Genomic DNA, 17,278 nt, shown 5'->3' on the forward strand with positions numbered 1-17,278 from the left:
TATATATATATATATATATATATATATATATATATATATATATATATATATATATATATATAATAAATGAGACATACGTGTACGTGTATATGTAGCCTAACATGGTAACTAAACATGTCACAGAGCTTCCCTATGTACAGCCATATTTGAGAAATGATACTGTTAACAGTTATTGTTTCGTCATCATGTAATTAGATCTGTATATATGTATGCAGCCTTTTCTTCGTTTGTTGCTTTAAATCGGGGGTTTTGTTCTGTAGGCTAGCGTTGGGCATACCTGACACGTTGGGCGTTGGGCATACCTGACACCATTCTTCTGACAGCACATGTGTCGCTGTCTGCGCTCGCTTTACATCCTCGCCACCACCACCACAAAAGCTATTTGGAGCCTACACGACACCACTAGGCTTGTTTCGACTTATGCTTAAAAGTTATCACGCAGACCTAAAATTATCATGCATCAATAAATTTGTTTCATGTGTTGTGCATACCTATACTTTAGATGAAAAGAATTCATGTATATCAAGTATTATTTAATATAAAATCCTCGCACATCACTGTTAGGCAGAAAATGATGTGACCCAGTGACAGCGTTTTTCAAGAATTTGTGTGCAAAATTTACTAGTGTTGGAAGTGATGTAAAAGAAAGTAGATGGGAGTGGCGCACGCGCTGTGAGCAGTATGAACTGTTACTCAGGTATCCTCTGCCCACAAATCTCCTATATATAATTTTAGCCCCCAAGTAACATTCCATTTGTATAATGTATGAGACTTACATTAAGATTTAAGCCAGTCATATGTGCTAATTATTTGTGTTTTGATAACACGTGTATAAGGTTTGTATGAAAGGGATAGAGAAGCGACGCTGATTGGCTGACAGTGGAGATAGGATTTTCTGACTTACAATAGGATTTAAACCTGGCTTAAGTGTTCATTTATCATGGGTTTTGAGCAACCGACCTTACAGATATTCATCAGAACGATATATATACAGATTCCACGAGCGTGAAATGTACGTTGTTCATCGTGAATCAAAAGTATAACGTTTTCACGATGATAGATCTACACTGAAATGTATTCTGCTATTGCAGCAGATTATTCTGTTATGTATAACACATATTCTATTAGTTCAAAGAAAAGATTCTATTAGACCAACACAATATTCTGTTGAATATGACAAAATATTGTGTTATAATTACAGAATGCATTCTGGCACTCACTCATATAACAGACTTTTTGTTAAAATTAACAGATTAAATTTTGGAGCGTTGTTCACCATTATTAAACCATGTAGTGTATGTAGTTCACAGTGAATCCACCGTTTGTTTAGAATTTGTAGATCATCATGAACCAATCATGTCAAAATGCGATCATCATGACTAAACTTGTTTATCGGGAACCAACTTCGCTGTGTATTTAGTTCATCATGAGTTTACTGTTGTGTATCTATTTCATTATTAATAAACTCATGTCACGCATGTAGTTCGTCGTGAATAAACTGTATGTATGAAGGCTTTGGGTTTTACGTCGTATTCGTACTTAACAAGTTTACAGTCATATGACGAAGAGGAGTCATTAGTTGTGTGCATATATACTGTGTTTTCTTGTGGCAGGGCAAGTCCATGCTGCCAGTGTACTGCCGCCATTGGCCTATCATGCCGACATGACACCCTACCCAGTCACATTACTCTGACATCGTGCCAACCAGTGATGTTTCCTTGTTCCAACCTCTCAGTGTTGAGAATCAAGCGATGCAGCAACTAGTAACATTTTTAAAGTCTTTGGTAACACTGGACCAGGGTTTGAATAGCGTTTATTTTATACGAGTCTGTGACGTTTGAGACTTTACTTAAACCCGAGCATGGTATCATGTTGAAAACGTTAAAAAATACATATCCCACAAAAAAAAAAAAAAAAAAAAATTACGCCTATGTTGATCTTCTGATGCACTGACGCAATATCAACATCACACCTTAGCTATGTTCTACATACTCATAAATGCATATGTAGTCATACGCTCATATATCGGTATACGTCAATGCGATTGTTTCATATGCAGTTGTTTACTGCTACGCTGTATATTTTTAAATCATATTTGTGGATAATTCCTACTCAATTCGAATTAATTTTTTTTGCTATAATGCGCTATAACAAGCTCTAAGGAATTTCACACCCGCATTTAAATTCTCATTTGTATTTTAAATGTCTTATGGTGGGTAAATTTAATATCAAAATAATTCCATAAACCATGTCATTTATGTGTATATAGATCATCTTGAATAAACTGTTTTGTATGAATATCACTGTGATCAATGTCAGGTCATGCGCATTGATCATCGTGTATGAACTGTTGTGTAAGTAGATCATCATGAATAAACGGTCATGTGTAGATCATCGTGAACAAAAGGCCATATGTGTAGATCATCGTGAATAAACGATCATGTGTGTAGACAATCGTCAATGAACTGTTGTGTATATAGGTCATCATGAATAAACGGTCATATGTGCGGAACATCATGAATAACGGTCATGTGTGTAGATCATCGTGAACAAACGGTCATGTGTCGAAATCATCATGAACAGTCTTGTGTGTCGACAATCGTCAATGAACTGTTGTGTATATAGATCGTCATGAATAAACGGTCATATGTGCGGAACATCATGAATAACGGTCATGTGTGTACATCATCGTGAACAAACGGCCATGTGTCTAAATAATCATGAGCAGTGTTGTGTGTAGATAATCGTGAACAAACGGTCATGTGTGTAAATCGTGAACACTCATGTGTGCAGATCATCGTAAATAAACAGCCATGTGTGTAGATCATCATGAACATTCGTGTGTGGATCATCGTGAACAAACGGTCGTGTGTTTAGATCATTATGAACAGTCTTTTGTGTAGATAATCGTGAACAAACGGTCATGTGTGCAGATCATCGTGAACAAACGGTCATGTATGCAGATCATCGTGAACAAACAGTCATGTGTGTAGATCATCGTGGATAAACGGCCATGTGTGTACATCATCGTGAATAAATGGCCATGTGTGTAGATCATCGTGGACAAACGGCCATGTGTGTATATCATCGTGAATAAATGGCCATGTGTGTAGATCATCGTGAATAAATGGCCATGTGTGCAGATCATCGTGAACAAACGGCCATGTGTGCAGATCATCGTGAATAAACCGTCATGTGTAGATCATCGTGAACAAACGTCCATGTCTGCAGATCATCGCGAACAAACAGTCATGTGTTTAGATCATCGTGAACAAACGGTTACATGTGTAGATCATCGTGAATAAACTTGTGTATGGCACTCTGTTGTGTCAAGTCATGAAAAACAATCATTTTGCAATCATATTTAATATCTGTCAACAGTTTTTCTATTTCATGCATACATTCCGTAAATTCTTGAGAATTTTTGGAAATGACGAGGACATTTACCGGGAGCTCAGGGCCAGCTTAGCGCCCCTATTTGGACTATTTTTCCCCTACAAAGTTGCGTTGACAGCCATCACTATTGACGTGCCGATGGAAGGCTATTAATTTCCACACGGATTGCTGTAGCCTAAAGAAAACTAGCTCAAAAACCATTTTTACACCCCAAGAAGAAAGCTCCGAGATTTATTGTACATTTTTAAAATGCCTTTTACGTGTTATGTATCCTTGAACACTTGTACTAAACAATTATTCAGTAATGTGACGACGAAGGAGTCCTTACGGAGCATGTGCCTGTAATGCATCTCCTTGTTGTTGGGTGGATTTCCACCGCTCTTTTATCAAGTGCTGCTTTACTGAGGCGACATGCTGAAGGCATGTAAGCCGCCCCACCCGAGCCATTATAACAATACGGGTCAACCAGTCGTTACACTATCCCCTTAATGCTGAACGCCAGTCGAGTTATTCATGTTCTATGCTCTGTGTTAGCCTGTAGCGATTTCTGCAGCCACATCCAGAATCTCGGGTATATTCGATTGCAATATCTTGGTCGGAACTACATTGTACAGGTACATGTTTGTCAAATTTCGATCTGGTTTTAGGGGGTGGGAGTTTAAGGGGCGGGGGTGCGGCGGTGGTGATAATTTTTACGTTGGGGCGGTAGGGTAATAAGTCCGCAGTTTGCGGAGAGGGGCTGTCAAGGTTTCAGGGCTAGCCCAGGAAAAGGGAATTATCCGAACTACCAACTTATACGAGTATCGAAATCTATACCCTGGCGTTGACCGAACGGTTTAAGTGTCCGTCTTATCAACAGGAGACCTGGGGTGCAATTCCCTCAAGGGCCACATATTCAAGGCTCTTCAAGTCAGCAGTCTGTGTATTTCTTTTGGCTTGCCATGCATGACACTTATCATATATTTACTCGATTGGTGTTTTACGCCGTACTCAAGAATATTTCACTTACACCATTTATCATATAGCTGTGTGCGGTACTAATTTGCCCTGTTTCAGTAATATATATATTTTTTTCTTCATTTATTTTATGTTGTACTCAAGAATATTTCACTTATACGACAGCGGCCAGCATTGTGGTGGGAAGAAACCGGACGGAGGTTGGGGGAAACACACGACCATTCGCAGGTTGCTGCAGACCTTTCCGCCAACACGTAAGACCGGAGAGTATCACTGCGCTTCGCCCTCATGAGAAAACACCCCAAGACTATTCACGCATGAACATAATGGTGAAGGAAAACTTGTTTGACGCCACTGAACAACATCCGTGAATATACTCCACAAATCCCGCCTTACATTCCAATCATTTGTCTACATTTAATTCAGTTACAAAAAAAGCAAATATATATATATATAAAAGTATTTCCAGGTAGAGCTTTCATTGTTGCTTACTTCATATTTACATGTACGCGCACTTTTCGATTAAATGCATACAGAATGAACGGGGACATTAAGGGAATCTACGGTCGCTACAGACCCTACCTAAATTTCGGCCTTGGATTACCTATCTTGCACAGTCAGAACCGACTCGGTGACGGTGCTGTATCCCTGTAAACCTTTCACGTTATTTCACCTAAAAATTCACACAAAAAAGTGTGGGTTCATATTTCATGTCAAATTCATAGTTTTAAGGTGATGTCATAGCTCTGAGCCAATCATCAGCACACTCTTTAGTCACGTGACTAGAGTACTGGAAGTGATAAACCAAATTTAACCCAGGCGAGATAGGCCTTGAGTAAGGCGTCAGCAGGAATAATGGAAAAATATGGCTTTTAGGTTTAAGAATTTGTCTGGAAAAGTAATCAGAATTCGTCTAACCTTCAAATAAAATAGTTTCATTGTTCTGCAGTACTTTAAACTTTGGAAATTGGCAAAACCTGCATTTCGCCAATTTGGCTCCATCTTATTTATCCCCTCCTGGTTCTTTGCCAGGAAGAAGGATGCTGGTAGCTATAAATTAAGTTCATAAAACATTATTTCAAGTGCAGATGCTTCCATTTTCCAGCTGGATATATTTGTACCTTTCAATCAAACCTCATCAAACACCATTTCCAGGTTTGAAGAACTCTCAGAAATAGGGAAGATGAGAAACTTAGTGAGTGAGTGAGTGCTTGGGGTTTAACGTCGTACTCAACAATTTTTCAGTCATATGACGACGAAGGAATCATTAGGGTGCATGCACGTGTAATGTGCCTCCTTCTTGCAGGACGGATTTCCACCGCTCTTTTATTTAGTGCTGCATCACTGAGACGACTTACCGAAGGCAAGTAAGCCGTCCCGCCCGAGCCATTATACTGATACGGGTCAACCAGTCGTTGCACTATCCCCTTCATGCTGAACGCCAAGCGAGGAAGTTACAACTTCCTCTTTTAAAGTCTTAGGTGTGACTCGACCAAGGATTGATCCTGGATCTACCGGTCCCGAAGCGGAGGCTCTACCAACTGTGCTATCCGGGCCGGTCGAGAAACTTAGTGAAAAATTTAAGCTAAAAAACAGTACATGAAGTCATATCACCTTCATATCATATGAAATACTCCTGAATGAAAAACAAAACAAAAATCATTGATTGATAATTGTAAACTGGGCACATTTTGTCCGATCATAATGTCAAGTTACAGTAACAAACCTGTCTTTTTGTACTAGATTTTGAAGTTGGCAACTCCAGTCTGTGGAGTTCTAATTGAGACCAGAACAATCGGGTATTGGCGCCTTTACTTGTACCTACAGGTCTCACTCGCACAAGCGTGGTGGTGAAAATATTGCCCAAATCACATTAAATGAATGAATAAATGAATGAAGGATAGTGGTTTAACGCCACTGGCAATATTTCAGTCATATCGTCATGATGTAAACAACATAGACAGAAGTTACTAGTATCACAAAACTGGTAGCACTGTAACACAAGTTAACATCAATTACACTGACTTGACAAATGTCAGCTCATTACATTCACTCAGTGAAAGTCAGCATATTATGTCAGCAGGTTACACTGACTGAGTAAATGCCAGCACATTACACTGACTGAGTAAATGTCAGCACATTACACTGACTCAGTAAATGTCAGCACATTACAATGACTCAGTAAATGTCAGCACATTACACTGACTCAGTAAATGTCAGCACATTACACTGACTGAGTAAATGCCAGCACATTACACTGACTCAGTAAATGTCAGCAAATTACACTGACTCAGTAAATGTCAGCACATTAGAATGATTCAGTAAATGTCAGCACATTACACTGACTCAGCAAATGTTAGCATATTACACTTACAGTCATCCAAAGTATATTTCTTTATGCCATTTGTCAGCACATTTACTTTGATTTATTTATTTGACTGGTGTTTTAACATGATACTTTTTAACTTACATGATGTTGGAAGGTCTGCCAGCAACCTGTGGATGGTCGTGGGTTTCCCCTGGGCTCTGTCCAGTTTCCTCCCACCATAAGGCTGGCCGCCGTCGTATCAGTGAAATATTCTTGAGTATGGCGTAAAACACCAATCAAATAAATAAACAAATAACTTATATGAGGGTTGTCAGTTTTATGACAGGAGGAAATCTAGCCCATTTCGTTTGAAGGTAGAGCATGTGTCGATAAACCAACAAGTGAAATGATATCATCTATCTACTGAATAGTCATTCAACACATGTTCAATGTCAGTAATGAAAGCTTTGAAAAGATACAAAATCTCAACCCTTCTCATCAGAGGGATTATCTGCAGACTCTGCAGTCCAAATAAGCGTTCCCCAATATCCACAGTTAACTCTCTCCACCACTAGATGGCGTTGCTTTAATCCAGTGACAGCAGTAAACCTGTCTCTTGTCTCAGTATCACCAAGTCCCAGCTGTCCATAGTTATTCCATCCTGTCATTAGCAAGTCCCCTTTATCTGTGGAAAAACAAATGAAAAAACAAACTCCAGACCGGGTTGCCACAGGTATGTATTTCAACACAACAAGTTTTGTTTTATATCTATCCACCAAAACATGCCTGTATTTATAGAGTAGTGAATAAATATGGGCTGATGTGGGTGAGTTCCGTTTCATGCTTCCGCCACATGAAAATAGTACGGATCCACATCAGCGCACATGACCTACTTACTATACACCAAACCTGAATCAATTCAAACAACAGTCGCCAAAAATGAAAATTTGACACAAATAATTTTTTTGTATGAATGCCCCAAGATCAAGTACGGCAATGTCATCGACTCATACCACAGTAATGTCACGTTGCTGATGGTGACTTGGTATGAACTCGCAATATAAGCACTGCTGGAATTAACTTGCAATATGAACATTGCTGGTATCAACTTGCAATTTGAGTACTGCTGGTATGAACTTGTGATATAAACACTGCTGATATGAACTTGCAATATGAGTACTGCTGGTATCAACTTGCAATATGAGTACATTGCTGATATGAACTTGCAATATGAGTACTGCTGGTATGAACTTGAGATATAAACACTGCTGGTATGAACTTGCAATATGAGTACTGCTGGTATGAACTTGCAATATGAGTACTGCTGGTATGAACTTGCAATATGAACATTGCTGATATGAACTTGCAATATGAGTACTGCTGGTATGAACTTGCAATATAAACACTGCTGGTATGAACTTGCAATATGAGTACTGCTGGTATGAACTTGCAATATGAGTACTGCTGGTATCAACTTGCGATATAAACACTGCTGATATAAACTTGCAATATGAACATTGCTGGTATCAACTTGCAATATAAACACTGCTGGTATCAACTTGCAATATGAACATTGCTGGTATCAACTTGCAATATAAACATTGCTGGTATGAACTTGCAATATGAACATTGCTGGTATCAACTTGCAATATGAACATTGCTGATATGAACTTGCAATATGAGTACTGCTGGTATCAACTTGCAATATGAACATTGCTGATATGAACTTGAGATATAAACACTGCTGGTATGAACTTGCAATATGAGTACTGCTGGTATGAACTTGCAATATGAGTACTGCTGGTATGAACTTGCAATATGAACATTGCTGGTATCAACTTGCAATATGAACATTGCTGATATGAACTTGCAATATGAACATTGCTGGTATCAACTTGCAATATGAACATTGCTGATATGAACTTGAGATATAAACACTGCTGGTATGAACTTGCAATATGAGTACTGCTGGTATGAACTTGCAATATGAGTACTGCTGGTATGAACTTGCAATATGAACATTGCTGGTATCAACTTGCAATATGAACATTGCTGATATGAACTTGCAATATGAGTACTGCTGGTATCAACTTGCAATATGAACATTGCTGATATGAACTTGCAATATGAGTACTGCTGGTATGAACTTGAGATATAAACACTGCTGGTATGAACTTGCAATATGAGTACTGCTGGTATGAACTTGCAATATGAGTACTGCTGGTATGAACTTGCAATATGAACATTGCTGATATGAACTTGCAATATGAGTACTGCTGGTATGAACTTGCAATATAAACACTGCTGGTATGAACTTGCAATATGAGTACTGCTGGTATGAACTTGCAATATGAGTACTGCTGGTATGAACTTGCAATATGAACATTGCTGATATGAACTTGCAATATGAGTATTGCTGGTATGAACTTCCAATATAAACATTGCTGGTATGAACTTGCAATATAAACATTGCTGGTATCAACTTGCAATATGAACATTGCTAGTATCGACATGCAATAAGAATGTTGCTGATATCGACTTGCAATACAAATGTTGCTCATGGTGACATGCAACAGGAAACATGTGCGGTATGGTAGCCTAAACGTTAAAAGATCGTCAAACGAAGGAGTGCAATGAAGTTATAAGTCACACCTTTATAAACCTGTGGCTTACTGTGTACTTTACAAATCAATATACAATTAAAATAAAATATTGCTTTTCATCATCAAATCCAGAAGTAATTCAGGTTTCAACAATGTGAAATGTCAAGACTCATCCCTATCCATACAAAAATACCTACATGTATATAACTTCAGACATGGTTGCGACAAAAACTCCAAATCAAAACTTACTGACTTTTTCCACATCGGGGACGCCAAGGTGGTACTGCCACACAGGTGAGTTCATAGTTTTTTTTCATTTCCGAAAATATCTGATCACTGACGGTAAAATATACTTCAAATCAGGGATAAGTATAAAGATATATAAACCATGCCTCAAAAATGAAATTTAAAAACAAAAAAAATGGTATAACTCCAAAACTTTTTTTCCATATAACCAAAATCTTTGTACTAGAGTTAATTTCCATGTAACATTTAAACAAGGAACAATAACTCGAATTTGCTGGACTGTTCCAGTAAACAGTGTGTAGACAAGTGAAGTGGATATTCTTTCTGGTTCCAGAAACATCTGCCAAGTTTCATGAAGATCAGTTGAAAACTGTAGAAAAAGCTGCATTCACATGCACTTTCTCTCATTAAAGCTAAACCTTACATAATTAATGAAACACACATTTAACTCCAGCACAAATTTCTGCCCATACTCCTTCCAGTGCATGCATCCCTCTCTGCCTTTCACTTTACCTGACTGCCACCAACAGACCGGCTTGATGTTTAGAGCATGTGATACTCACGTAGACTTGTGTAGGATTAGCCTCATCATTTTTCTCCTTCTGCAGCACTAATTAATCAGCACTGATCAATAAAACTGTTTTATAAAATCTCTACATAAAGAGAATGCATGTGTAGAAAGTATTATTAGAGACGAACGGTGAGACGGATTGTTTGTGTTTTCTGACATCATTTCCTGCCTCATCACACTTTGACCTTTGCACTGTTCCAGATTTCTGTACAAAATTTACTGTTGGTGGCTGTGATATAAAGTGATAGGTAAGAGAGTGTGCATGCGCTGTACAGAGCATGGTTTCTGTATGTCATCCTCCACAGGCCCAGTTTTGTGAAAATTTGATAAAAACGGTGGGAAATGCGTTTGTAAAAAATGATCACAGACTTACAGACGGATGGACAGGTGCATATGTTTATTGTTCTATTTTCCAGAAATATACAAGGTATGCCACAGGGGTAAAATTCTTGACATTGCACAAAAATCACATAAATAAATCAATAACTACATGTATAAAGGGTTTCGTACACCTGACTAATGGCATTTGGGTGACGAAAGGTGTCTTCTCGGGTTACAGAAATAACTCGCACCTGGTTTGTCAAAAGTAGTAACAGCGCTGTGATTTGCTTTTTTTTTTTTTAATGTGTACACATTAGTTCACTTTGAACTACATGTAAGATGTCTTGCTTTAGTAAAAAATGGTATGCTTGTTAAACTTTATTTGAGATACTTTATACATGCATCAACATATCTGGCCTATTGCTTCATAATGATGAATATGAAATTGTATTTCATTTATGATTTTCACTGCAAAGGATGTAGGAATATATTGACATCCAGCTATAAAAAACTTGTACATGTATGTCAATGTAAAATTGGCAGCAGCAAGATTTGAACTCGCCACCTTACACATTACAAAATTCAGAAGATTACATTTATATGATTGGTGTTTTATGTTGTACTCAAGAATGATTCATTTATATGGTGGCAGCCAGCATTATGGTGGGGGGAAACCAGGCAAAGCTCGGAAGAAACACATCACCATCTGCAGGTTGCTGGCAGATCTTCCCACTTACGGCTGGAGAGGAAGCCAGCATGCAGAAAATTACAAAACCTACCTGTCACAATGGCTGTGTGCCTGGACCCGCAACTAACGTCAACAATCGTCAACTCAGTGGAGAAGTTAACAAGACAAGGTTCACACATCAGCACAACCAAATCCTCGGTCAATGGCTCAGAGGGTTTATCAGAGGCCAGTTTATCATGCAGTGTTTTACACGGCAGTCCCAGCTGTCCACTCTCATTCCAGCCCCATACATAAACATCACCAATATCTGAAATAACAGTTGCTTCTTTGTTTGATTGGTTTATGCTGTACTGGTTTTCAAAAATTATCAAAATGTTCTAAATATTCCAAGCAAACCTCAAAACACCTTTCTAAAATCATTAGAACTCTCAGAATCAGGAAAAATGGCAAATTAGTCATTTATGGTCATTTAGTGTACCGTGATTCACTTATACGATAGTGGCCAGCATTTATAGTGGGACGAAACCAGGTAGAGCCCAGCAGAAACCCATGACCATCCTCATACGGCTGGAGGTGACACAACATACATTTTCAACAAAACATATGTGGTGGAAAGTTTTCAACAAAACATGTGGTGGAAAGTTTTCAACATCGGGAAAGTGCACTAGCACTCCAGCACTAACACAGGCCATACACAGATCCTCTAGATGTCACCAGTGACACTTACCACTGACAACAACAGTTTGCCAGCCTCCAGGCCATACCCAGACCCTCTCTAGATGTCACCAGTGACACTTACCACTGACAACAACAGTTTGCCAGCCTCCAGGCCATACACAGACCCTCTTTAGATGTCACCAGTTACACTTACCACTGACAACAACAGTGTGCCAACCTCCAGCACTAACACAGGCCATACACAGACCCTCTAAATATTACCTGTGACACTTACCACTGACAACAAACAGTGTGCCAGCCTAAAGCACTAACACAGGCCATACACAGACACTCTAGATGTCACCAGTGACACTTACCACTTGTAACTAAAGTGTGCCAACCTCCAACACTAACACAGGCCATACCCAGACCCTCTCTAGATGTCACCAGTGACACTTACCACTGACAACAACAGTTTGCCAGCCTCCAGGCCATACACAGACCCTCTCTAGATGTCACCAGTGACACTTACCACTGACAACAACAGTGTGCCAACTCTCTAGATGTCACCAGTGACACTTACCACTGACAACAACAGTGTGCCAACCTCCAGCACTAACACAGGCCATACACAGACCCTCTAAATATTACCCGTGACACTTACCACTGACAACAACAGTGTGCCACCCTAAAGCACTAACACAGGCCATACACAGACCCTCTAGATGTCACCACTGACACTTACCACTGACAACAACAGTGTGCCAACCTCCAGCACTAACAAACAGTGTGCCAGCCTAAAGCACTGACACAGGCCATACACAGACCCTCTAGTATATTACCAGTGACACTTACCACTGACAACAAAAGTGTGCCAGCCTCCAGGCCATACACAGACCCTCTAGATGTTACCAGTGACACTTACCACTGACAACAACAGTGTGCCAGCCTCCAGGCCATACACAGGCCCTCTAGATGTTACCAGTGACACTTACCACTGACAACAAACCGTGTCTGCCAGCCTAAAGCACTGACACAGGCCATACACAGACCCTCTAGATATTACCAGTGACACTTACCACTGACAACAACAGTGTGCCAGCCTCCAGGCCATACACAGGCCCTCTAGATGTTACCAGTGACACTTACCACTGACAACAAACCGTGTCTGCCAGCCTAAAGCACTGACACAGGCCATACACAGACCCTCTAGATATTACCAGTGACACTTACCACTGACAATAACAGTGTGCCAGCCTCCAGGCCATACACAGGCCATCTAGATGTTACCAGTGACATTTACCTCTGACAACAAACAGTTTGCCAGTCTAAAGCACTGACACAGGCCATACACAGACCCTCTAGATATTACCAGTGACACTTACCACTGACAACAACAGTGTGCCAGCCTCCAGGCCATACACAGACCCTCTAGATGTTACCAGTGACACTTACCACTGACAACAACAGTGTGCCAGCCTCCAGGCCATACACAGACCCTCCAGATGTTACCAGTGACACTTACCACTGACAACCCACACACAGACCCTCTAGATGTCACCAGTGACACTTACCACTGACAGCAACAGTGTGCCAGCCTCCGGCACTGACACAGGCTATACGCAGGCCTTCTAGTTGTTCCACTAGGGTCAGGTTCAGAGAGCTTTCTGTAGAGTTGTGACCCAATTGACCTCGGCTGACAGAAATGAAGAGACAAATGACGTGAAACAGTTTGTTTAATAAACGGCAATACCCTAATTCCTTGGCAATTTCGCACACGAAAGGGTAACTCTGAGTAAAATTTAAGCACATTTTAAATTTGATTTTGGAGAAAAAACTACACTGGTTGGAGGGCTGAGTTTAAGGGCTTCACAAAAAGTACAGTTTTATCAGTCCACACGGAAAAATGTCGTCAGAATTTGATTGAATAAACATCTTACAAGCATGCGAAAAGGTCGAAGAATTACAATAAAAATAAAAAAAGATTAAAATCATCTTCATCAGACATATTTCTGAAAACTGGATCAAAAAATGCTTTACTTACAATTGTTTGCTTCAATATGATTCAGCATTTGAATATTACCATTCCAAAGTGTGCTTTATTGTCCATATTTTTATTTATTTATTTATTTATTTATTTGATTGGTGTTTTACTCAAGAATATTTCACTTATACCACAGCAGCCAGCATTATGGTGGGAGGAAACCGTGCAGAGCTCAGGGAAAACCCAGGACCATCCGCAGGTTGCTGCCAGACCTTCCCACGTGCGGCTGGAGAGAAAGCCAGCATGAGCTGGACTTGAACTCACAGCGACCGCATTGGTGAGAGAATTGTGGGCCATTACGCTGCGCTAGCGCGCTAACCAACTGAGCCACGGAGGCCCCTCCATATTTATATTATTAGCTGTTAGGTTTCAACTTCACCTCCTACTGGTTCAGTTACAACATCTGATTTCAGGAGGTTTGTCTGGTACTCAGGTAACATGAAGCCGTAGAAACCTTTGGGGAGGAGGGAGGTGTCCTTGGTATAGGTATAGTAGTTACAAATACAAACAACACTTAACCAAAATCAAATATTAACCAAAATCAAATACATAGTTTAAAACCTGAAAACACCCCACAGTATCAAAGCTTACCTGCCCAGTCCACAGGTATAAATCTGGCCCGTCTCCGAGAGCACGACAGTATGTTCCTTCCCACAAGTCACCTGTGTCACCTGACAGGGTAAACTCAGCGGATTCCATGTCACAAGAGGCTGCAGATCAGATGAATCTTTGTCCCTGAACTCCAGCTCACCACACCTGCCATCCTCTATATCAACATTATTTTATTTATTATTTATCAAATGTATCTTCATGCTTTTACACATGAAGATTATACCATCTATATCATCTATTTCATCTGCTAAAAAGTTTAATTGTGAAGGAAAATAGAGCAGCACTCGCTGAAGGGAAAACATAGCATGTTAAGAAAATGACAACCTTCAAGACAAACCACCGTACATTGCTATGCACTTGACAAACTTTCAGGCAAACTACAGCACATTACTAAGCACTTGACAAACTTTCAGGCAAACTACAGCACACTGCTAATCACCTGACAAATCATAATACATTGTTATGCACCTGACAACATTCCAGGCGAACCACAGCACATTGTTAAGCAAATTTATATATATATATATATAACATTTTAATAAATACATAATCAATGTAAACTTTCAGTACCACAACATTCAAAAAGAAAATTCAGCAAAATTACCTGAACATCCCAAGAGTGAATTTTCTCCTGCGGCCAAAAAGGACAGATTTATCTGCTGAGAGTTATCCCCCTTTGTTGTCACCACATAATCCCTTTTCACAGTTAACCCATCACACTTACAGCCTTCCTCATTGAAAGTTTGGAGTTTTCCATCATCCAAAAGCAGCCAAAAGTCAGTCCACTTTACAGCAGCAGATGTGACTTTAGCGTGCGTTTCCAGTCGGCTCCAACCAAAGGTGTTGTGATTGGAAATGAAGGCTGATCCAAAATCTGATGGAGTAGTAATACAATAAATATATCCACTGACTGTTTTTCTTTTTGGACAAGATCATCATTTATTTTTTTGATTGAAGTTTTATGCCGCACTCAAGACTATTTCACTTAAACTACAGAGGCCACCATTATGGTGGGAGGAAACCAGGTAGAGAGACCATAGGAAACCTTCAACCATCTGCAGTTACTGAGATATTATGCTGTGATACCATGCTAATGTCTCTGCCACGAAGATCCCTGACAAGATCATAAGCTTTTATTTATAAAACAGTTTTCTCTGTGTCTCTAGCCTTACAAAGATAATCACCAAACCAGGTAGTTCAAATAAACGTTAAGGTCTATTTTCAACAATTTCTGATATTAACAGGGTCACATGCTGTAGAACTGTTCTGCATGTTTACTGTACTTTCTACTCAAAGAAATATTTATTTATTTATTTATTTATTTGATTCGTGTTTTACGCCGTACTCAAGAATATTTCACTTATTCGACAGCGGCCAGCATTATGGTGGGTGGAAACCGGGCACAGCCCGGGGGAAACCCACGACCATCCGCAGGTTGCTGGCAGACCTTCCCACGTACGGCCAGAGAGGAAGCCAGCATGAGCTGGTCTTGAACTCACAGCGACCGCATTGGTGAGAGGCTTCTGGGTCACTATGCTGCGCTAGCGCGCTAACCGACTGAGCCATGGAGGCCCCGCCTCAAAGAAATAGCCAGGAGGTAAACCATGCAAGGTAATTCAAAATGATTGGTATACTGGAGAAAATTCAATTAAGTCTTCTATAATTTATTTCTCCATTGAATTTCATCGAAATGGGACCTGAGGAAAACCAAGGTAATTTAACATGGCTAGCTGTTAATATAAATAATATATTTTATATATATATATATATATATATATATATATATATATATATATATATATTATATAATAATGGGAGAAAATTGTTTCTTTTGTGATCTTAGTTGCTGACCTTTTCAAAGGTATCAGGACCAAGGCCTGCCACATATTTTTCACTGTTTCATGGACCAGAAGCAATTGCTATATGTCAGCTGAAAAGGCTCAGGGAGACATATCAATGCCTTGGCTATTTGACCATATCCTGGGAGCATGCTATTGTTGCTGAGAGGTAGCCCAGGTATTTTTCGCCCTGGGATAACATCATGGATATATGACTTAGTCATACGGTCATGATTGTACAGGACCATACACGTATGCTTATGCCACCAACAAGCAACATCAACAGTGCTCGTCTTCCAGCCACCTGCAGGCAGATGGTCGTCGGGCTCTGCCGGCTCCCCCCCCCTCCCCCCACCACCACCACCACCCCACCCCCACTATAATGTTGGTCGCCTTCATATAAGTGAAGTATTCTTGAGTGTGGCGTAAAACACCAATCAAATAAATAAATAAATCAACAGTGCTCAAGCAACGTACTAACAGTTCCAAGTCTAGTTCAACTGAACTAAACGTCGAGGTCTATTTTCAACAATTTCGGAAATGTACCTGAGGCAGGTACTCCAAGTCTAAAACTATAGTAACTTGAAGTCTCGCATAGGTTTAAAAATACAACACATGTATGTGTTTTTGTACTAGGCTAAGAGGCTTGAAAGCTAGGCGAAGTATTTACCATTCACACAGAGCATAGACGACCATGACAGTAGACATTGGGACATGTGCTCATCGTTAGGCTTACGGCGTGGTTGTTTTTCACAAGAGCTTTTAGCCGCGGCAACTCAAGCTTTTCCGGGCTCAGTACTCTATGATGTTCAATATCTTCAGTTGTCAGAGAAATAGGCTTAAATCCCGTGAAGTAAATACCCATCACAGTCACGTTTCAGACAAATTTTTTTCGGAATTTTGACAGTTTTCAACTTGACCCTAACATGTGCCTCACATGTAGTCATGTAAACAAAACTGCCCAACTGAACCTGTAACCTTCGACATGGACAGACCGATAATTCATGGGCCTTAACAGGAAGTTACGCTCGATACTC

At 39.8% G+C, this 17,278-nt stretch overlaps 1 protein-coding gene across 1 annotated transcript; it reads right to left on the reverse strand.

Annotated features, from left to right (window-relative positions):
* Window positions 1-6,004: 6,004 nt before the first annotated feature.
* Window positions 6,005-17,166, reverse strand: LOC135477454 (RCC1 domain-containing protein 1-like). Its single transcript, XM_064757564.1, has 6 exons — window positions 16,912-17,166; window positions 15,008-15,277; window positions 14,383-14,557; window positions 13,322-13,443; window positions 11,182-11,397; window positions 6,005-7,346 (listed from the first exon to the last, which is right to left on the reverse strand). The coding sequence occupies exons 1-6, from the start codon at window positions 16,955-16,957 to the stop codon at window positions 7,147-7,149; spliced, it is 1,029 nt and encodes a 342-aa protein (XP_064613634.1). The 5' UTR covers window positions 16,958-17,166; the 3' UTR covers window positions 6,005-7,146.
* Window positions 17,167-17,278: the final 112 nt, after the last annotated feature.

The sequence above is a fragment of the Liolophura sinensis genome, chromosome 11 (assembly GCF_032854445.1).
Source record: "Liolophura sinensis isolate JHLJ2023 chromosome 11, CUHK_Ljap_v2, whole genome shotgun sequence".
NCBI lineage: Eukaryota > Metazoa > Mollusca > Polyplacophora > Chitonida > Chitonidae > Liolophura > Liolophura sinensis.

Coding starts and splice junctions, on each gene's coding strand:
- LOC135477454 (XM_064757564.1), bottom strand. CDS start 16,957: ATGTCCCAATGTCTACTGTCATGGTCGTCTATGCTCTGTGTGAATG. Junction 15,278..16,911: donor GTCTATGCTCTGTGTGAATG/GTAAATACTTCG, acceptor CTACTCCATCAG/ATTTTGGATCAGCCTTCATT. Junction 13,444..14,382: donor TATACCTGTGGACTGGGCAG/GTAAGCTTTGAT, acceptor CATTTCTGTCAG/CCGAGGTCAATTGGGTCACA.